Raw genomic sequence first — 23,872 nt, 5'->3', positions numbered from 1 at the left:
TCATAATACATATAGCACTGATTAGGTTATTTCTACATAAATATGTGAATCCTGAGAAACCATTTTAATGTTCTTTTCAAAACACTATAACCGACCCCAGTGAACTGTTGCAGTCTATTCACTTAGATTGTAAAAAAAAAAAATCATTTTTTTTTTCTTTTCAAGTACAACACTGTAATATTCGCTGTATGAATGGAGGTAGCTGCAGTGAAGATCAGTGTCTGTGCCAGAAAGGATACACTGGGACACACTGCGGGCAACGTAAGTAAATAAGCCACAGTTATAAGTATTCCAGATTTAACCCATGCTTGGACAAGTAGAATGAAGAAAGAAGTGATGATGGTTTTTCTTTGGTTACCAAGGACTTGGCATTTTTGCAGATGTCCAGTGACCCTTTACAGATGAACAGATCATTCACTCATCACACTTAGCTCCAAATTTTCAAATGATACCCTGGGGATGGGTTGTTTGATTCATTTTTCTCTCATCTACCTTCACCTCCCTGCTTGCCTCATCCCTTGAATTCACAATCACCGAAGCAAAGAATTCTCATTCTTTCTGGGCATTTGATCTCTATTTGATTGCTAAACATCTCCACTTGAATTTTCAAGAAGTTTCTCAAATAAAGTATTGCAGAATCCAACGTGGTATTTCTTCCCAAACATGTCTTTTCCCTTGTTTCGTGGTATCTACGTCTCTCTACTTGCCCAGTCTAGATTCTGTTAATGCAATATTTAGCAGCTGGTATTCAGCGTGTTGCTTCATTCATGAATACTGTTTATTGTGTGTCTACTTTCCATCTAGTGTCTATCTTTGTGCTGAGCCAAAGGTGAGACTTCCTTTATAAATGTTTTTATACACTTTGCAGAAAATTTGGAAAAGCACAGAAACATAAAAAAATAAGATTTAAATTGTCCATAATCCTATCATTTCAAATATTATTTTTTTAGCTTTCAAATGCATATTGGGTACATGAAATCTTATTCTGTATATAATTTTAACACTTTTTAATATTTTCTTAGAAGCATTTTCAATGTTATTGAACATTTTTCATATATATGGTTCATGGACATTGAATCCCTTAAAGATGAGCATTTATTTATGTTATCCCCAACTTTTACTATTGTGAACCTGTTTGCTATGTTGAATAATGTTATTATAAACAAATAAAAATTTATGTAAAGCACTGCAGTGTGATAAGAATAATGATTGAGTTCTGTGCATCCCATGCAGTAGCATGGATATGAGAGGCAGGGCAGCCCTTGTGTGGTCAACTCTTGAGCTTAGCCTTGAGAGATGGGTGGGATTTCTCCTTCCTTCTAGGAAGATAACACAACAGAGGCCAAAGCACTGGAACCTGACATAGCCTGGGATGTTAGGTGCAGCGGGTGCTTTGGTGTTGCTAGAGTTTAGGTGCTGGGAAAAGTGTTGGGATAGGAAATGAGGTATATAGGAGGCCACATGCCAAGTTTTTGGATGTCTTTATGCATACTATGGTTTATCCCAAAGGAGAACCTATGAATTGGAGGGAGATAGCAAAAACAACAGCAGTAGCTTACATCTATTGCGTTATTTACTCTGTGCTTACTATATATAGGCACATTTTTTAAATATATTAACTCACCTAAATATAACAACAACATTTTGAGTTAAAGGCTGTTATTATTACCTGCTAACAGTTGAAGAAACTGGGGCACAGGGACGTTAAGTGACTTAGTCTAAGGTTATACAGGTAGTAAGTGCAGAGCTGGGAATTGAACACAAGCAGTCTGACTTCAGAGTCCATGTGGTCAGCCGCTGTGAAATGCTGGCCTTGTATACTGCATTTATAAACATTTATGATGAGAAAGACCATTGTGGCTACAGTGTGGAGAAGGCACCCGAGGGGGAAGAAACAGGAATCAGGAAGATCAGTCTTAACTCTGGAGCTTCAGAGATGTCGTGAGATGGGGATGGATTCAAAAGCATTCTTGGAAGGGGTGTCAACAAATGCTGGGTGTCTTCCCGTTCCCATTTGGTGCTCCATGAGGTAATTTAACCCAAAGCCCAGCACACAGTGGGCACCCAGTTAATGTTAGCAGAATTAGAAAACCTTTCTTAGACTTTAGTGTCCTCATCTTTAAAATGGGACAGGCAATAATCAAAATGTCCTTCCTGCTTAAAATCTCTTTATTCTCCCCTGTCATGAGATGACTATAAGTCAAAAGGTAAATCCGAACAATTGCTATATAAACCTCTGATTTTGTCTTGAGAAATAGATTCCTGCCATAATTTTTGGCCATAGAGATGTCAGTTCAGTTTAAGGGTTGGAATTGTAGGGTGACTATTTAAAACAAATGCTTAGGTGATGATTTAGACCTTTTATCTATTGTTGGGGATAACATAAATAAATGCTCATCTTTAAGGGATTCAATGACCATAAACCATATATATGAAAAATGTTCAATAACATTGAAAATGCTTCTAATAAAATATTAAAAAGTGTTAAAATTATATACAGAATAAGATTTCATGTCTTTCATTCATAGGTGACTTCAATTACCTACTCTCCCGGTAAAGTTTCTCTCTTCTTATTTTACAGCTGTCTGTGAAAGTGGCTGTCTCAATGGAGGGAGGTGTGTGGCCCCAAATCGCTGTGCTTGCACTTATGGCTTTACCGGACCCCAGTGCGAAAGAGGTATTGGCTCCTTATTTGCATAAATGTGTGCTGTTGGCTAAAGCTAGTATTGATTTGAACAGGCAATGGGATTGCACTGCTGCTTCTTGAATTTTACTGAGTTTTGGGGAGCTTTCTGAATCTTCACTGAGCCGATTCCTAGGATGACAAGACAGTGGCTCCAAATGCGCGCATGTTATTTAGCAACTCTTGTCTGTGGACTGCGAGACTGAAGAGTGAGATATGCTTAAGTGTTAGTTGGCGCCAAGATAGAAAGAGGAGAATTTTCCGTAAGGATAAGGACTTAGCTCATTGTTATCATAGTAAATTGGAGAAGTGGCCCCAAATAAATAAAACATCTCTATGGACAAGGAGTCGTTTAGAATGAGGAAAAATGCACCTAAATATCTCTTAGGACCTATCAGGGGCTTCAGTGGTTTACAGGTTTAGCATTCATAATTCACCGTGAAAATATTGAGTGTCTGTTTAGAAACTGAGTTATCAATTCTGTGGTTTATTCAATACTCTCAGAAGTCCACTGAAGTGTATATAACCATCCTTGCTTTGGCACATATGAGAAGACCAAGGGTCAGAGAGGTCCAGGGATCTGCCCAGGTTGCACAAATAATAATGAACTTTAATTTAAATGTGTGTTTTCTGTTTTCAACTGTGATTAATACTGTTGCTACTAAATAAATGTTTTACATTATTTGCCTACCTACAAATGCAAATAGGATATTGAGATACACAAGCGTGTGTAATATTCTTAATTTTTTTCTCTGAACTTTGACTTTATTAATCATCTTGCCTCTATATTCTTAACCATTTTTCTACTGTTCCTAGTTTTATAGTGAAGGTTTATAAGGAAGGTTCATTTCATTTGACTCTAGCCGACAAAAATGCAGTTAAATAAAACCCATAAGCTTTTAACTGCAGTCATCACTTTTATACAAAGTTGCATAAAGATCTTTTTATTCCAAGATGGAACGTAAAGATTCAGTAGCAGATGTTGAATATATGTCATTTAAAAACAAAGAACAGAGTGTGTATATGAGAAATTTGTTTATTTCTATTTCTAGTTTTACAAGTTCATCTAAATTCAGTTATATCCTAATAAAGCAACATACACACCTCGTAACAAACTGTAGATCAATTGCTGTTATTACCAAATAAATTATATTGTATCTATTAATAAGACCTCTGCATGGTATTGATTATATGATGGGTCATAAGTTTTTTTTCCTTTACATTGTGTTTTGGTATCTTTTTGGAGTTCCTCCTTAAAACTTTTTCTTTACAACTTGTACAAATGCATTTGAATTGACTTGGAGTATATATATATATATATAAATCTTTGTATCCAGACAACTATTTCTATTAGGCAGCACCATTCTAGGGTTCTTCTATTTACTCAGTTAAGATGTTAACATGTAACTTGAAGATGTGAAAATAATTTCTCAGATAATAATGCTGGGTTCACTTTGTTTCAGAAATATCATTAAGAATAAGTTATAGTGCATATTACCTCAAACAAAGTGGTTAATAATTTGTTAAGAATCCTGATTCCCATAGTTCAGGAATTGGTGAAAACACAGTCTAACATAGAGTCTCATATTGAACCATGCCACGATTATTTCTTCAAAGATTTGATCTTTACCCACCATTCAGAAATGGCACTAATACTATTAAGCTACTAATCAAAATCAACATATTATTCAAGGGGTTCTCCATATTTTGACATGTCTTTAACTGCTCCCCTCCATGATAAGGCTATCTTGAAATCTGTAGCAAGATATAAACACATGAGTCCTGTAGAATTTAATATTCATTCAGCAAATGCAATCAGATTATGAAGCAAATTTTCTTACGGTTTTATCCATTAAAATAAGTAGTTGCTTAAAAATTTTTATTGACTAGTCAGCCTCACTGGCAGATAGCAATGGCAATGGTATATTGTGCGATCACTGCCTCTTTCCACTCAGAGGAAGAAAATTGGAATCCTGTGGCTTGTTTGATGTGCAGTGTTGACTTTTAAAAAATGGAATGTAAATACCTTCAGATATATTCTTCAGTTTGCCACAGATTCTGAACTCCTTATTGTCATACATCCTGCCCAGTTTCTTCATTTAGCTTGCTTCTTTGCCTGTGTGGGCACTTGAGTGTGTCACCCCCTGCTTCATTCTCTATCAAAGATTATATTAGTGTTTTCTTTTAAACTCTGAGTTTTCTTTCAGTATTTTTCCTCTTGCATTGTTTCTTTCTTCTAAATTTGTATTTATGGTTTTCCTAATTGCTCCTCTTCCCCCTTTTTGCCTTTTTCGCCTTTGGTTGCTCCTTGGCTCTTGAGCAACCGGTAGAACTTTTAATTGCCTTAGCTCAGTTGTACAGTATGTTAGTTTTTGTTATCAGAATATTGAAACGAGATCAGAACCTGTTTTGGCAATGGCAACACAAGCTAGTTGTGTGTTGCCATAGTTACTGCCAACAAAAGACTACGTTAGTATCATACTTTCTCTTCCCATACTACCTCAAAATATAGAGCATTTAACATTTTGCTAAATACTGTTGTATTAAACATAAGGAATCGTGTGAGTTGATGAGATTTCTCAAGGTACTGAAAAAAGAAGAATGATGGGGATAGAGCTGAGCTTGGAGGTGGGGGGAGGGGAGTAACAAATAGGCTTGGGGAAGAAGATAAGCAAAGGAAGGAGCCTGAGACTGGGAAGAGAAGAACGAGAGCCAGGAGAACACTGAGGTGAAGAAACTAAAGACAGAAGGAATTCAGGAAATAGCTTGGCAATTGTTAGACTTATCAAAAGATCAGGAGAAAAAAAAAAAAAAGATCAAGAGAGAGTGAGAATCATGAAGGGACCATGAGATGTAAACACAGCTGTCATGTACCAGTATTGCCTGTGCACTGGGCCCTTTATTTTGATGGTTCACTTCATCTTTGCAGTACTCTTATGAGGACCATCCTATTATGAATCACTTTTTAGAGAAAAAGGAACTGAGTCAGAGAGGTTAAATAGCTTACCCAAGGTCAGACAGCTTGTAAGTGGCAAACTCAAGCTCTGAATCCCTCCAGCCTGGCTCCTAAGCCTATGCATATAACCACTGTGCTTTCCTTGCAACTCACTGGGGAGAGATCATCAGTAACCACAGGAACATTTTTGAGGGATGATAAGCAACCTACCATATGTGTTTTAGAATGGAAGCAATAGATTTAAAAAAAAGTCATTGGAAGAAATGTGGCTGGGTAGATTCTTTTCTTCCTTGGTAGAATTGAGCTAAGCTGTTTCTAAATCATTTTAAAAAGCCAAGAGGAAGGAGTCTTGAGTATTGCTAGGGTATGCTTAATTCAGGGTTTTGGAATATTTTTCTGTTTGATTGCCATGTTTTAAAGAAACCAATGCAGTCTTCGGACAGAACTGATTCATGTTTGTTTGCATGTAAATGGGACTTCAAAAGACTGAATTAAGTTGCGTAAATGTAGACATACAAGATGAATATTGTCATTCAGTGCATTGACAAGTGTTTTAGTTTCCTTGATTGCTCAAGCAAATACCATGAATTAGGTTTGGTTAAATAATGGGAATTTATTAGCTCATGGTTTTGAGGGCAGGAAAATGTCCAAATCAAGGCATCATCAAGGCTATGCTTTCTCCCCAAAGTCTGTTGCATTTGGGGCCAGGCTGCCGGTGATTTTTGGTCCTTAACTCCTCTGTCATATGGTAGTGCACATGGCAGCCTCCCTTGGCCTCGGGGGTTCTGTTGAATTTCAGCTTTTTGCTACTCCATGGCTTTTTCTCCCTATGTCTGAATTTCATTCTGCTCATAAAGGACTCCAGTAATAGGATTAAGACTCATCCTCATGAGGCTGGGTCAAACATGAACTGAAGTAACGTCATCACAAGGTCCTACTTAGAATGGTTCATACCCGCAGGAATGGATTAAGTTTTAGAACTTGTTTGGGGTCCTTGCAGCTTCAAACCACCACACCGAGGAAGGTTATATAGTTTCCCTACCGTGTTCTAACTGTTCAAAACATATTTGGAACCTTGTTTTCGGAATTGCCTTTACAGAGTCAGCAATTCATTCAAATGAATATGTGTCCATTTTTCCCTTTTGAAGAGACTTTTGAGTTTTTAGAAACAGTCTAAAATAATTTAGTGTTAATTCTAGTAGCTACAGTGGGTAATCAAATATTTTAGCTGTTTGGGGTCAAAATTTGACTTCGATTAAAAAACAGTGAAAATACTTTTCTTGCATGGCCTGTAAAGCACATGGTCTTGGGTTAATGTTTCAATGTCAAACTTTATGTAAACTAGAGGATGAAGCCTTCTGGCTGCATGAAAGACTAATAACAAGAAGTTCTCAGTCATGACTCCATCTGGAAAACTTTACTATGTACCATTAGAATGTAAGCATGCACATGGAGTCTTCTAGATTGCTATTCATTTCTTCTGTGTTAAATTCCTGTCCTGTCCAAACTGTGAAGACAATATTTGGATTTTTGTCAAATCAAGAAAGTCTGTTGGCTATTATGCTGACTATCAGAAGTTAAAGCCTAGAGGAAAGCATTGTTGAACTGATAGCATTAAGAAAAAGAAATGGGGCATTGGAGGGGCAAAAGTGAAGTAGAGTAACAATGAAATTTTGTAAATAATTCATGCTCCATTAGAAAAATAGAGCAGTGGACAGTGAATTAGCTCTTCATACACCATACTTGCCTCCTTTAGGGAATTCCAGTGTTAAAAGAGGTGGAAAAGAATTCTTTTTTCTTTCCATAATAATGAAACAATCAACCAACAGCAGGTAGGTTGGTTGTAATTTAACTTCTTTCTCATATGTACATTTGGCATTTGATCAACTCTCTTATCTTCTTGGTTTCCCTGATGATATAAAAATGATTATTTTGCAGAGATTTTAAAAAATGATTTCTTTGTATGGTTTTTGAAAAGTAAACACAGAAAGCAATTGATAAGCATTTATTTTGCAACTCCAGGAAAGCAGTATCTACAGTGTGTCTAATGAATGGAAAGGACTAACACATGATACAAATATGTAATAACTAGATGGTGCATTGTGGATACATTTGCTTCGTAAATGAAAAGTAGAAACGTGTCCCTCAAGAGCTATATGGAGATAGGAGCTGATTTTCTCGTGTGTTTTTTCTTGGAGTTTTTCTGGAAGGCATTGATGAAATAAAGATTAATATCTCATCCTATTTGGAAGTCAGTTTTACAGAGCTGTATTTCTGACAATAATTTTATGTAGCTTTAAATTACACATAGCTATTTTTGAAGTTCCCAGAGTAAATGCCACGTATTAACTCCCATTCTCAAAGTGCATTTGTATAGCAGAGTTGTGTGAAATATGTGTATTTTCTTCTTTCCAAAAGGTAACACACAATAAACTCTTGTTATTAAAATATGTTGAAGCCCTGACTGAGCCTCACTTTTCATTATTTAGTCTAAATAGACAGTAAATAACAATGTGTTGATAACAGGGGCAGTATGCCCTAAATGTTACTATGCATCTAAAATGATATTGCAACATTTGGCAGTTGTTGGATCATTGAATAAACTTGATTTTCCTAGAATGGTTCCAGAAATTACATCTGTTGACATAGACTCATTTTCTGTGGTTGAGTAACAGTGTGTACGTAGACAGCACGTGCTACCCTGCCCCTCCAGGCCTCACTGCCTTGTGTGAACTCGCAGGATTGGTGGGATGCAATCACCGAACAGTTTTATTTTTGTCTCCTACTAACCCTGTCAACCAATTCACTGTGACTAGTTCTTCCGCTGTTGGTGGATGAAATTCTCTGATCATTTTCAGAATTCTTCTCCTTACACCCTTTACTATAGGCATAGACATTTGTGTTCTTACTGGTTGCTCACATTTCTTTCCTCAATCACTGGGCATCCAGTGGTACCCACAGCACCTTCCTTTCGAGTCCTCTTTGTTGCACTAGGCAGCCCTTGGAGAAAAGACATAAGCCCACCTCTCCACATCAGCTTTCTCTTGTAGTTCCCAACAACTATTTGGTGGAAAACTTTTACACACATGCATTTTTTTTTTTTGCCATGAGAAATTGCTGGAGTGAAAACCGATTTTGACTTACTAACCTCTTCCTTGTATCATGTCCAAGCATCTGGCCAGCCGGCTTTGGCGCATAAGGTAATCCCAGTCTACAGTATCCTCCAAACTGGAGGGGACACATATCATGCAGCTGGAGAAATCTCTCTGAAGCCCCCACTCAGGACTTGGCATCATAAGTGGCCCTCCACCCATTTCCAAGAAGGAGCTTGTCACAGCTCAGCTCTCTCTCAAGTAATCCTCTTTCCTCCTATTCCTGCTTCAGATGAGTTGATACCCTTGATATGAGTAAGGATTTAAGTACCCTGTGACCACATCACCATCATCTCCTTTCCACATTCTGCAGAATGGGCTCATGCTTGGCTTAGAATGTGATTTCTGTTCTCTTGGTGTTTCAACTGAAACTTGCATTGTAACATCCTCTTACATTATTGAGGCTAATAATTTAATACAGCTGTTAAATTTGATGTGAAATTTGGTCTCATGGCTGTTTTATCTTCAAAGACAGTTTATTTTCAACTTTAATATCATTTTAAAGCTTTTATGAACTTTTTAAAAAGATGAGATTAGTTTTTATAAGCTGGGAGCCACAATTAATGTTTACAGTCTTGGGTTTTCAAAACAGTAGAGCAGCACTGGCCAATAGAAATTTAATGTGAGATATATATGTATATATATAAACTTGCATTTTCTTGCAGCCAAAATAGAAAAGTAAAAAAGAAACAGGTGAAATTAATTTTAATAGTGTATTTTATTCAATCCAATTTGTCATTTTTTTATTTCCATTGATGATTGATATTAACTATCATTAGTAGGGTATATTGCTTCTTTTTTTCATACTAAGTCATTGAAATCCAAAGTGCGTATCAAACCCCATCTCAATCTGAACTAGCCGATAGCCGTATGTGGTTTGTTTCCACTACCATACCTCAGTACTTCACTTAGGGTCTCTATAAGGTCCCAGTGCTTCCCTTCCTCCTGCTGCTTCTCCAACTTTTAAGAAAACAGCATTTTAGAGAGTCAGTCAAGGAGCTTATGTCAATGTTTGAAAAGTAAACCAATTAAAAACATAGAATCAGGGGCTCCAGATCACAGAGTAAAATTTCTCAGGATCTCTGTGTAAGTGGAATTTTGTTCATCTATAAGCATTACCCCTTTCAATAATGCAATCATGTCAATGAAATACAACTGTGCCTAATATTTCATGAATTTGAAATCAGAGAGAAGGATATGGGCCTTGTCATCAGAGCCTTAAAATAGTATTTGGAGAGAGAGAAAGGCGTATATGAAATAATTCAGTTACCAAGTAGGGCAATAATTAGCAAGGATCTAACTAGGAAGAAAAGATGAGGAAAAGTATTTCGGGTGAAAGGAACAGAGAGTACCACATTGTGGAGGCTGGAATTGATTTGGGGAGAAAGGAGGACAGAGCCTTCGGGAGAACACTGCTGTGCCAGCCTTCACGGTGGTGATTCTGGAGACCTTCTAGAGGAGACGAAGCGTGACCTCGACTTGCTTAACTCCAAAGAAGGAAGGGTCTAGTTCAGGTCTCTCTGTGCTGCCCTTCCATGCTTTGTCATTGTGCTTCAGCACAGTTTCTGTATGAGGCAGGGTGTTGAGATGTTAAAGATGCTCCTTTGTAGTTATACATTCGTAGGTGTACCAGCCTATTTCTGAAACAATTTTAGCTTAATCCATTGACTAACAGTCTGGAGACCTCCACCAGTTTTACATGCTCAATTGAGAGTACTTCGGAATACTTTACATTCCCTAATAGTTATTTCCTCTACAAACGCTATGCTGTTTTGGTTCATGAATGTATTTGGACAAATAAATGGGGTTCTGTGGTACAGAGGATGTGCCAGAGTACTTTCTGCAGAACATGAATCTCATGGGGGTTTCTGAAATGAAGTTTTCAGGGTTAATATCATTTTAGCAACTCTGTGCCTTATCTTCTTTAAGGAGAGACACTGGGCACATTAGCATATTAGCTCTTGGGAGTCCTGCAGAGAGGAAATTGTTTTGACTTAAACCAGCATTTCTGAATCCATTAATTTTAGAATGCTCCTCCCAGCTTTTCCCTTAACACCTTTAACATCCTTATCTTCATGAACTGGATTCTGAGGATTTTGACAGTAATTTTGAACATCACATGACATCGGCAACAGCATCTTCATATTCTAGATAACTTTTTAAAATCCATATATGATGCTAAATCTGAAGATGAATGAAAATATTTGTCTAAAATATATGAACGTTTTTGGAGGACATCATTCATCATACAGAAGCTTACCTTTGTGTTCTTAAGAGAATTCACTTGACTATAAATTGAAGTGCAGCATGAAATACTCATTCCTCAGGATTTTGTTCTCAAATATTCTAAAGTATCATCTGGGCAAGCTGGACTATTCCATTGAATACTGATTAATTTCTGGTTCTGAGTTGTTTGATGTATTTGACCTGCAAGTCATCCTGGTTCGTATCAGTTTTTGGGAATATAACTTACCAGAACTAAAAGTACGGGACATTCACCCATAAATGGATGAATTGACCAATTAATTCCTCTTCTTCCAAGGTTAAGGTCAAGGCCCATTTCTTTCTCAAGACTTTCCTGACCATAGGAAGTTCCCCCACCCATCCCTATCAATTTCTGGGTGACTCCACTGGCAGCGCCACTTCTGGCTGTGAGAACCCTATCTGCAATTCTATTCATTGGTAAATGCATCTTTTAATTTTTGATCCCTGAATTTACCTCAGGGATTATATCAGTCATTTTAGTATTTTTTTCTTCCTCTAATGAATCCCTGTTTTTCTTATATTTTATTACATTTTAAAATAATTAGATGACACAGTCATTGTCTTTTGAGATATATATGGATGGTTTTTGATGATGTTTACTAAGAAGTAAGGAATGAGCATATTCACTTTCTCATAAACCTTTTTCCATGCATATTTTTTAATTCTTGTGTTGAGATACTTTTATCAGCAGAAAAAAGATCTAGAATCCTATTTCATGGGTTTCAGGGGGCCTTATAATCAAGTTGTTATGATCTGTTTTCTTAATATTTTGTTTATTAAGTGAAGCAAATGATTTATTAACTTTAAAATATGAAATAGCAATATGTGTTTCTATATACATGGGTGTGTGTTTTCTTTTAAAGGTAAATTTGCTGCATCAGACTTCATGATCAAGGAATTATGAAATTTGCTAATAGTTTTGGGGCTAATCAATACTAGTTTATATATAGTCTCCCAGCCAGATTGGTTTCTCCCGTAGACCAAAAATCAAGAATTATGTCTGATCCTTCTTTCTATCACACTGAGTACCAAGCCCAGTGCTGTAAACAGAGAGCATGTTTAGTAAATATTTGTTGACTTGATTTAATTGTGAAATCTTGAAGTTGATGAGAGAGAGTGTATTTAAATTCCCACTCTATCTGTTCAGTACAGTATTCAGGAAAAAGTAACCTGAACAACAGTACTTACCAATCTATCTGTATTTCATATGGAAACATGAGTATTGTTATTTATACTGTAATTGAAACGTGTGGGAAACATGCGAAAAGAATTTTTCTCCACCTGTCCTACATATTCCTTCAGCAATAATCCTTTTTTCTTAATTGTTTTCAGAAAAGCTTTATAAGTAAATAATAGATTGGGATTATTTGTTTCTTCGGGAAATAAAGAATGTTTTAATGGTGCCATTCATAAAATATAGCTGTTTCTATCTCTGTCTTTGGAAACCTCTGTCCCTGCTTCCTGCCTTCTCATGGGAGGCATTGCTGACCTGCTCTGTGGTAGGACACTGAACCAGGCTAAAGCAGAGGAATTTCAGGTTAGGTACAACTTGTATCCCAATTGAAAGTGTATTTATGAACAGGACATGTGTTGGTACTTAGGAATCATTTCTTCTCTAATGATATAGCCTTTAAAATAAAATTAGTAAAATTTAAAAAAACCAAAGCCATGGCCTTCCAGAAGTAAATTTTGATTCATTTTTTGGTGTATTGATTTGGCAACTTCACTTTCAAAGTGGGGAATATTTTGGAATTTTCTTGTTGTGCTGTGGGCAATATAAAAAGCAGACGCATGCATAGCATTTTAATGATATGGAAATGGCTCTGGAAAGCAGTGTTTAATAGAACTTTGAATTGCCCTTTTTGAGTACAACAACTCTTAAACACCATATAAAACTCTCTGATTTATTTTAATAGCATAATTTAGAGTAGGATAGGGCTATTTCTTTTCAGACCTTATTTAGGCTTCATTTCTTTCTACATTGTTTTTCCACATTGCCAAGCAGAACAAGTTATCACAAAACCAAACAAAAGGCAACGACTCTGAGAAGTCATATGGCTCTTTACTGAGCCAACTCGAAATTTGCCCAGGGCCCCCTGTTCCTATGGTTCCTTCATTGTTATTTTTTACTTTTTATGAATGAGAGGAAATGATAGGGAAATTGTTTTCAGAACTTAACTTTAGTCCAAAGGAGTCGCATTTCTACTTGCCGGTATCATATGACAATCATTTTAATGTTTCAATTAAAAATGCCTAATTAGCAAGAGTTATATTTTATAAAAATTTAAATTGCCCAATCATTCCCAGAATAATGGTTAAGAGCACAGATTCTGAAGACAACGCCGGTCATTTATTGGCTACGGAGGTTGGGCAAGTTATTGCATCTCCTTGGCCATAGTTTCCTTATCTGTAACAGTGGAGATAATAATATTTATTTAGTGAGGTTGGTGGAAATTGATAACCATCAAGTGATTAAGCAAAGAGAGGTCCATAATAATCTTGGTTGAAAGCATTGTTTCACAAATGCTATCATAAAATCTTCAACTCTCATCAAAGTTAGATCCGTACTTAGAGGCCCCACTGTGACCATATTTTCTACTTTAAGGTTTTGTTATTTTACCAGCACTGCGTATTTTTGGGGATACCCTGTTCAGTTGCAGCCTAACATTTTTAGTTGGCTAGCACATGCTTTGCTTCATTACACACAACTGTTGCAGTTGTGACGAAGGCTAAGACTCTGATAGTGCAAATAATAATAGAGGAAGGATAAAGTGATAGGGAATGAGTGAAAACCCATTTCTATAAAATGTAATGATGATTGTGGCCCTGAAAATAATTTGCTTTCACAACAACAAGAAAAGGTTACTAGGCGGTTTATTTACTTATACTGACACATGCACAGATACAGAGGGGGAAATATTTGTCTTTCTATAAAAGATTTACAGTGAAATATAACAGTTACTTAACTGTTTTAGAAATGTGGCATTCTAAATGTAATGAGATGTACGAAACTTAGGCATTAACAAAATAAGCTTAGCAGCTATATAAGGTATATATTTACTTTCTAGGTGGATATGAGAACTTGAATCTATAAATACAGCAGAGTCAACTTGGGGGGTTGGGGGAGAAGATGCTTTTACTTGTAGAATCTACACACTGTACTTTTTTAGTCGCAAAGGGCTAAGTTCATTAGTCTTAGAGGACTAAAGCTAGAAAAGCCAAAACAGTTGGAGTATTTTTAAATGCAAGAATTTCAAACTGCTGCTCAGAGGTCAGTTTTCTTAAGTTTAGCCACAAAACAGGATGATATTGCGCTAGAAAGAAAATTTTCTAAAAAGAAAGAAAAGAGACGTGAGTTTATCTTTCATGGATTTACTTATTTTTCAGGCACTGGGCTAATGACTGGAGGTGCAAAAGTAATGGAAACATTGCCCCTATCTTCAGGTAGTAACTTGCTAGTGGGGGTGGCAGAGGTTCAGCAGGATGCATAAGAACAAATTGTGGCAAAGGCCTTGAAGGAAAATCAAGGCTGTAAAGTTAGAGAATAATGATGCATGTGGATGGATGGGCAGGGAGGGCCTGTCTGAGCGATGAGATGGCTGAAGAAGGAGGGAGAAAGCTCTCTCGTGGAGGAAAGAACACATGCAAAGGTCCTAAAATGGGAAATATCCATGTATTTGAGGAAATTAATGAAAACCATTGTGGTCAGACTCCAGAAAGTGAGGAAGAAAAATGGAAACTGAGGTTGGAGGAGCATGTGTCAGGGAACACTGAATGCAGCTCCCTATGCTGTAGGGCCGGGTCACCAATTAGGGGAATAATAAGAAAACCTTGGAGTTTCCTAGTCCTTTAGAAGCCTGTGGCTCAGGTTGTCCATGAGACTCTGCCCTAAAGAGCCCCCAATACTGACTCAGTCAATGTGGGAGAGTTCTTTTTATAGGTTTCCAGTGCCCTTGAAAACCAGGGGGTCTTGAGTCATATATTACTTACGTTCTTTTTCCTCTAATCCTTGGGCTCCTTTATAGTCACCCCCAGGAAAGTTATTAAACTGGAGCTCAGGATGCCCTTAAAATACATAAAACCAGTACATCATGAAAAGCCTTTGCTCAGACATCAAGCATTTTGAGATAATGCATGCCTTTGAGTGAACGCATGCAGGCTTGTCCCCAGGGAACGCCTTTGGATGCCATAATTGCAATACTGGTCTCCATAAATCATTTGCTATTTGGACAAGTCGTGGCCACCACCTCAGTCACTAGATACCATTTGTAATGGTTTATGTGAACAATAACAACAACCACCTAGCAACATACTGTTTAGTCATGTCAGTTTTATAATGCCACATGCAGTTTTGAGGGCTTTGGAAGGATAAATTCTTACTGTGTCTAATATATCTTCAAAATTAAACATCCAATATTATTGGACACCCACTGTGAAAAATACAGGAAATCATGCTGCATGGTGTGTGGCTTTATGCAAGCATGACAAATGGGTTTTTGCTGGGTTATTAGTACTTTTCTACTCCATGAGGAGAGGGACTGTATCTATTTTGTTTGCCATCTTCTCCCCACTGCCTGGCACCTAGTAGTTCAGTATTTGTTGAATAGATGAATGAATAAATGAAGAGTTTGAAGGCAGTTTATTTCTTAAATTTCTTGTAACTCATATAAAAAATAAATTAGAAATGACTACTTTTTATGGGAAACTTTTTGCTTGACCTTTATAAATCATGAAAAGTGTTAATATCGCGAAGTAAGTGAATTCTATAAAGTGTTAATACTTCAGGGAAGACTAAATTATGTGATCTCTTCCATATCTGCAGTATTTCTTTCTTTATATATGTACATGACCTCAGATGGTCCTTGGAGCAACTTTTATAGCCAAGGAAACTGAATTAGGGAACCTCTATGTCTCTCCCAAGGCAGGTATGTAGGAATGAGATCCGTCTTCTAACTCAGTCTGGTGCTCTTCTATAGACAATGGCACACACCATATTCTCCAACAAATATTACCTTGCTTTTAAAGCACACAATCGCCTCTGGCGTTATTTTTAGCTATTCTTAATTATATTTTTAGTTTTTCCTTTATCTTCTTTTCTTTCCTTGCCACCTCAAAACCCTTGTTGATTCCCAGTTGGGCTGCTGATGCTTTTGCAATTTCTGTTCTCTGTGTCTTTTAGTCTCTAGATAAATTTTTTTTTATCTAGGCAAGTATTTTGGATTGAGTTTGTTGAGAAGTGGGTGTTGATTGTAAGTAGATGCTCCATCAAGAAAATAATTTGGCCCAGTCTGTGATAACAATAGTCATAGATGTGTGAACTTAGTGGAAATGGAGCTGTGAGTAGAAAAGAAAGAGAATATGGGCCCTCTGGGGTCTGAGAATACCCAGTCTCATTGAGAATCTGGATGTATGGAGGTACTGCTGCTGTGTTGTCCTGCTCAGGAAACCCATCCTGGTACAATGCCTATAGCATAAAGCTAGACCAGGCACACTGGGGTGTGTGTATGAGTTTGTGTGTGTTCAGGGAAGGGCTGAGAATTGATTTTCTTTTGTGATCAGTATGTTTTCCTTAAAACATGTGGCAGGAGATTTGGCATTACTTTCTTTTAAAAATTCCTGGGTATTTGCAGTAGAATAATCTCCTCTGGAGTTTAAGCCCCAAGAGGACAGGAATTTTTGTCTGCCTTATCAGAATACCTAGAATAATGCACATAGTAGATGCTCAATAAATATTTTTTGAATAAAAGAATGGATCTGGCTGACATCCAGCGTATCACTTGTAGCGGTAGGATTGGGTTCAGAGTGGATGGAATGATTTACCAGCACCATTGCTATAAGCATGTTCTATGCTAACCTTGCCTCAGTTATTGAATGACAACAAGCTCAAAGCCAAGTTAAGAGTTGGTGTTTGATTCTTGTCAGTCCCACTGTACAAGTGCATGCAGTTTTATTCCCTGTTTCAGTGGGTAGCTATCTATCCTCTGACTCACTATAAGTTATTATGAAATTATATTTGGCTTTGGTTTAATTCTATACAGTAGGCCAGTTACTATAGCTAATCTGTGGCTGAAAATGGATTGGGTAAGAATGAAAAGAATGGGAATTAATTGCTTTGGATAGCCTGAAGTGGAGTGGATTAATATGCTATCAGATTTCTTCCCCTGAGAAGCACTTGGTCACAGGGATATATAGCAAAGAAATTCAGATTTGGATGTGTGGCTTTTGGCTTGGTCAGGCATCATTGGAATGGTCTAAAGCAGATTTTGTTTCTTTCCCCCCATGTCTTAGTCTGGGTGCTTAGAATGACTGTAGGCTTATCTGTCATCCATATACTGAGCATCATCTCCAGTCATGTTAAGAAACCAGTTCAAAGAGTGCTTCGTGTACATGCAATACTATACTGAAGTGTCTCAGAAAGCCCCAAATGCAAATGTTAAAGAAGATATAATATGGAGGTTTTACAGAGGGGAGGGAGAGAGAAAGTGATTGACTGATTGACTAATTAATCGATCCCTAAGGGCAGGGGTTATATTGCATGTTTCCTAGTGGTAGAAAACTGTGAACTTTATTTTAAATGCAATTCTATTGACGTATATTACATATTCACATACCATATAGTCACCCAAATTGTACAATCAGTGGTTCACAGTATCATCATATAGCTGTGCATTCATCATCACAACCAATTTTTGAACATTTTCATTACCCCCCAAAAATAAAAGTAAGAATAGAAATAAAAAAGAACACCTAAAACATCCCATACCCACCATGCTCCCCCTACTATTTATTTATTTTTTGTCTTTTTTTTTTTTCTTTACTCATCTATCCATACACTGGATAAAAGGAGTGCTGGTCACAAGAGACAACTGTTAACCTTTAACAGATATTTTTCAGTTGCCCCAAGATATACAAATGTCACATTGTGAGATTGTCAGGGATCAATGTCCTAAAGCCACTGTGTTTTCATTTAGCCTTGAGGTGTGTATAGTAGATGTATGTTCTTGGACAGCATCATGATATGTGTAGGTATGAAGAGCTGTTGGTTGTGGAGTGATTGGGAAAACCGGACAAGGAAGAAGAAAGAAATTGAAATAAGTTGCCAGATTGAGAAATAACAATGCAAGGTAGAAATTTCAAGCTTTCTCTAGCTTTAGTAACTGCCAAAAAAAGAAAAGAGGAATGTCAGAGCTTGCCTCTTCCATTTCAAGAATTACACTTTGTAGCTCTTCACTGACTCTTATTTCTTCTTCAAACTCTAATTATATAATATTAAACATATTTTAGAAACTTCACCAAATAAGTGTAAAATGTTAACATGAGATTATGCTTTCGCGGCAAGCCTTCTGACTAAAATATTTAAAAGGAATTACAGGCAGGTCAGTTACTTCTTTGAGAAGTATGGAAGAACTTGTTCCTTTTTCCATCACAAATTTATCCTTAGACTCTTATTATTTGCACTTTTTTCCTCCTGTTACCTTTTTTTTAGTTCTTTCTATCTTACCATAGAATAACATTTGTCTTAATATAAGGCTGATTTTAGAATAAATGAGTTATTTTTAATGGGTTCTTTTTTTTTAATTTCTGGAAGTTAATATTAATGATAACTCTCTTTATACTGGTGGTTACTAAAAAAGATAAACACTCTACTGAAGGTTATCTAGATGACTTGAATCAAAGTAGGCATGGATTTGATTAAATATGTAATAGGTATTCATTGATTAAGAACACTTTTAGGACGTATGAGTTTGAAGAGCCTGATTTATGACAATTTTTTTTTCTTCTTTAACATTTTGGGGAGGGTTAGGATATAGAGTCCTCTTTTTTACATAGTTTTTTCCTGGACCTATATGGACTGAGGGGGGATTCTTAGATTAATGAAAAATCCTCTGCATCTAAATCAGAAGAGTGCCAAAATACATTTTCCCTCTCCTTCTTCTAAATCCTGAGCTGTTCCAGACATCCATAGGTTTCAGAAAACTAACTTCTGGGGAGTTGAGGTTTTATCGAACATAAAAATGGAAATACCAGTTCTCTTGCTTCCTTGAGTTTTTAAGAGGGTGGTGGAAATATGTGTTGAACTATATGCAATTGTAACCACAATAGAAAAACAAAAAATGATGAACATTTTCAAAATTAAGCAGCAGACTTAGTAGTAATTGCATAGCTACTTAATTTTGTTTCATAAATGGAATTATTCCTAAATTCAATTAACATGGTATTTTTAAGAACTAGATTTTGTCAGGGAAGTATCCATAATAAGCATGTAAACCATGATGTCCTCTACTATAAGTGACATATGCAGACATTTATTGTGGTAGAAAGCAAACCTTTCAGTGATCCTGGTGAAATATCTGGTCCTTACATTGCATGTGCCCTGCCTGCTTTCAGAGTTGTGCTCACCACTCAGCTGGCCATGAAAGCTGTTTACAGGTTTTAATAACTTGAAGATGCATTTTTGCAGCTGACATTTTTCACTTCAAAATAAATCAAAGGGGGTGCACAGGTGGTCCAGTGGTAGAATGCTTGCTTTCCATGCAGGAGACCTGGGTTCGATTCCCGGGCCATGCACCACCCCCCAAAATAAAAATAAATTGGAGGATGTACTTTGGGGAGCACATGTCTAGGTGTGGAACACTAACAAGGTATATTTCAAACCGCAAACACTTCTGGTCGAACCATTTCATAGTGCTGACATACAAGTCTGAAAAACATTATCATCAGCAAAAGTATTGTCTTGTCCATAATGTCCAGTCATCTCTGTGACTGTATTTTTCCAGCAGCAGTGTGGAAGTAGATTCCCTGTGTTCCCTGCACATTTTTTTTTCTACATTTTTTTCTTTTAATGATGAGCTAAGAATGAATTTGAACCATTTGGCAATCCAGGAAGGTTTGATTTTAACTTTCTTTCTTTATAAGTATTTGAACTAACAGAATCACTTTTGACCCCTGCACCCCTCCCCTTCCCTCGTCAAAAGATGCTCATTCTAGTCTTTAAATTCCTCTTGTAGACAGCATGTGCCAAGATTGTAAGGTATATAGAGAAATATTGCTTCAGTAACACAGTAACAGCTTAATCATATTGTTCGGAATTGAATTGTACAGCTTCATAGATCAATCATTTGGTGTCAACTAACTGTTTTAACAAGTACAGGAGATTTGATAAATATGCTCATCTTAAAGGTCTTAATCTTAGCCCTTATGGAAAGAAGTTGCCAGTGGAATGAATATACTCTTGTAGCCGGCTTTACTTCTTAAGTTACAGGAATTCATGCATGAAGGAGAGTTACCAGCAAATACAATATAAAAATACAAATGGCACTGTTTGGGTAATCACAAGCTGTTGACCGTGGAATCTTCAAGAAAGGAGTCACAGTGAGCATACTTTGGACCACTTAATTCAAGAAAGGACAGATTTTGTTTCAGATGCTAATTCATCAATTTCCTGATTGCATTGTTAGTGTGAAAATGCCAGAGTGTACTGTAATGGATAAAATGGGGCGGGACGCATAATTTAAGTGAGCCAGGAAAGAATGTATGTTTGAATGCTGCCGTGGACTTTATAAGTGGTTCATAAACCTAAAATACTTTTTTATCTTGAGGACCAAATTTCTGACTCAGGTTATTAGGAGAAAATAGCAGTTGGCTTGAGAAAGGCAAAACTTTTGTTCACATAAATTTGTACACAGATTCCTTTATCACGGGAGAATTGTAATTAGGGATTCTGGTTCTTGCACACATGATTGTGACCTAGTTATTCTTGCACTGCAAGTGCTCATAGGAGGTACTGGCTAGACCTGAAAATAATGAATTATAAGATTCCAGCTGGGATGTGATGAAAGGATTTTTGGGAATCTCTGTACCTTGGCTGGACACGTAGGTTATAATTTGGAGAGGCTTAAGTTAGTAGTAATATGTGACAGATTTATAGCCCAATTGATGTTGGACATCAGGAAAAAAGGCTGAGGTTAAAAAAAATGGCTTGAGAATTATGAGAAAGAATTGCCATTGGATGGGATGCTGAAGAAAGAAAGCATGAATTCCTTATATGAAGGGAAATAAAAATTATAAAGATTGGTGGTGAGGCACTGGACAAGAGGTACAGTATTTTTTTTCCCACATAACCCCCTCCTCCAAGACCCCTTATCCACCTTCACACTTCACCCAGCTCTTCCACTACATTTTTAACATTTGTAAAGGCAGGGATTATTTTTTCCCTCCTCCCCTTCTTTTTTGTGTCCTCAGCTCCTAGATCAGTGTACCTGACATATAGTAGGCTCTTGATAAAAATGTATTGATAGAATAATGAATGGTGTAATTTTAAGCCAAAAGTTCATTTTAATAGTTTGTCTTTCCTTTATCTCTTATCTTTCTCCTTCCCTTCTACCAGCAAGCACTTAGCATAATGTAGCAGGGCACAAAGACTAGTAAAACATACCTCCTGCACTCCTCAAATTTAGTCTCTTGGGCCAAACTGATGAGTAAATGAGACATCCCAGCATAAGGTGTTAGTGCTATGATAGACATATGCACAGATGTGTTGCAAGTATAAGAAAAAAGCATTTCAATCAGACAGAGCTCAAGGAAGATTTTTTTTTTGAGGAATGGAAAATTAAGGATTTGTAGAACCTCGAAGTGTTTGTGAGAGTTGATGAAAAAAGTCTTGGAAGGAAGTCTGAGGCAAGGAAGAATAATAGAGTACTATCCGAGAAATTGCAGGTAGTTCACTGTAAGTGGAAAAAAAATGACAGAGCAGAGCAAATGGAATTTGGAGGTAAGCAAAATGGATCAAAATGTAAAAATGACTGGCTTTAGAAGATGTTGTGGTGTCTTCATTGGGTGAGTCAAATATACTGAGTCTTCCAGACAAATAGGTGCGATCGCTCAGTGTATTTGGTCACTTCACCTTTCCATGTTTCCCTTTTCCATTTGTTCCTTACCTGCTGGATATCCTAGGCTAAGAATTTAACTGAGCTCTAAATCAGGCATGCCTTCTCCCCACCAGCACATTATTTGGGGTGGGGAGGCTTTCATTTTAGCTAATTATAGCACGTTGCAAAGCTGTAAAGTCTGTTAGGACAGGGGCCCTTTCATCCTAGTTTTGTTATCTGTGGTTGTTTGGCTAGGGGTTATCTCTGGGTTTATACTTCAGGTCACACGTGACTCCCATCTGTAATCTGCAAATGTGTCTAAACCTTTCTGGACCTGTTTGCCTATTCAGCCTCATAGGGATGCCTAGATGGTAAGTTAAATGGTACTTTTGTGTTTATTGGATCTAATACTACCTCTGAGTTTTAATAGTTCTTTTAGTATAAGATCTTTATATGTTATGGACATTTGTTCAGGAAAACTGGAATTTAGAAATGATTGAATGAATTGAAGCATTGCTTTTCATCAAATTGATACTGTGTTGTGTCATACTTTAGTTTCCAAACTGAAGGTCCTTCTTGTCCTGATGTGATGTCATTTGGAAGCCACTCCATACTGTTCCACATTCTTAGTCATTTTATTAACGTTTCTCAAAATCTCATCTTGTTATATTTTTCTTGGTCTTGTTTTGGAATAAGAAGAATGAAAAATGTTCAGAATATACATTTATTTATATATGGTGCTGTACAAAGTAGGTGCTTATTACATTTTTGTTGAATGGGTGCATGAGGGTTGTATTTTAAAAACATACATCTGGTCAACAACAGCTTCCCACAGCCTTTAGGGAAAAGTCCAGCCACCTTAGCAAGAGCCACCAAGCCATTCACAGTCTGGTATCAGTGGACTTTTTTTTGGCTTATCTCTTACTGTCGCAACCAACCATTCACAGTTCTGCAATATATTCATTCTATCCTTCCACCTGACATAGCCTTACTGATGGGTCGGATGGGAACATCCCTTGGCCCCACCACAGAAGAGCGACCTCGTCATTAGCTCCAAAACATTTTGTATGTGCTTGCATGATCATACCACACTGGGTCATCCACTTTATGTACTTGTCTCCCCAGCTAGATTGTACTCACAGACAGAGGCTCTGTCATATTTACCTCTGTCTCCTTAAGGTCTTTGACCATAGTAAGGACTCAGCAATGTGCTTTGAATAAATAAATGGGGTGATTAGGCCAGTGCCACGACCTGAGGCTCGTCCAGTACCAAGGACCCTGCTCCAAGCCATGGGGACCGGAGTCTGACTATTGGAACAAGGCAGATAGAGTGAGCAGACTGGAAAGTCCTGATCTAGACTTGGATTCCAGAGCCCAAGTGTCTGAAGGGCTATGCTCGAGGCCGGGTTTAATCTGGAACGTCTCCTCTGGTCACGGCCAAAAGCTGACCATGGCTAGCGTCCAGAAACCCATTGGGTCCCAGCCTGTCTGCCCAGCCAGCCTCTGTGGCTAGCGTCACCCCGGGTCCTTTCTGGGCAGAGCCACAAGTCGCAATTGACAGCAATGCTTTAGGAGTATAATTAAGATTGTTTTCCCCAGAATGGTGATTGTACATTTGCTGAAGCTTATTTAATACTTAGCTGCCTATTCAGCCTTGGTCAATCTTCGTTTCATTATGAAAATAATAACTCTCTTTTAAATTTCGGTATAATGTTTTTTCATTTTTATTACATGCTAAGCCACACTGCTTAATTTACAACGTGTTGTTCTGTCCTGTTCAGGTGTAACAAGATAATCGTGGTATTTACTACAGAAATGCAATAGATGTCATCGTTGGGCTTTAGATTAACATGCGTCACCATGCAAGCTACAGCTTTGCTGTTCCAGTGTAGAATTTGAGTTGTGCTGTGGACCACAGCCTTCACATAACTCAGACTACCTATGTCTA

At 37.3% G+C, this 23,872-nt stretch overlaps 1 protein-coding gene across 2 annotated transcripts in view; it reads left to right on the top strand.

The window, feature by feature from the left end:
- Positions 1 to 23,872, top strand: part of FBN1 (fibrillin 1) — a 239,421-nt gene that overhangs the window by 45,923 nt on the left and 169,626 nt on the right. For both annotated transcript variants that reach the window (XM_077127803.1, XM_077127802.1), the window contains exons 4-5: positions 166 to 261; positions 2,582 to 2,677. In XM_077127803.1, coding sequence (XP_076983918.1) covers positions 166 to 261; positions 2,582 to 2,677 — 192 coding nt within the window. The remainder of the gene's footprint in view (positions 1 to 165; positions 262 to 2,581; positions 2,678 to 23,872) is intronic.

The sequence above is a fragment of the Tamandua tetradactyla genome, chromosome 14, assembly GCF_023851605.1.
Source record: "Tamandua tetradactyla isolate mTamTet1 chromosome 14, mTamTet1.pri, whole genome shotgun sequence".
NCBI classification, from domain to species: domain Eukaryota; kingdom Metazoa; phylum Chordata; class Mammalia; order Pilosa; family Myrmecophagidae; genus Tamandua; species Tamandua tetradactyla.
This window is presented reverse-complemented; position numbering and strand designations above follow the sequence as displayed.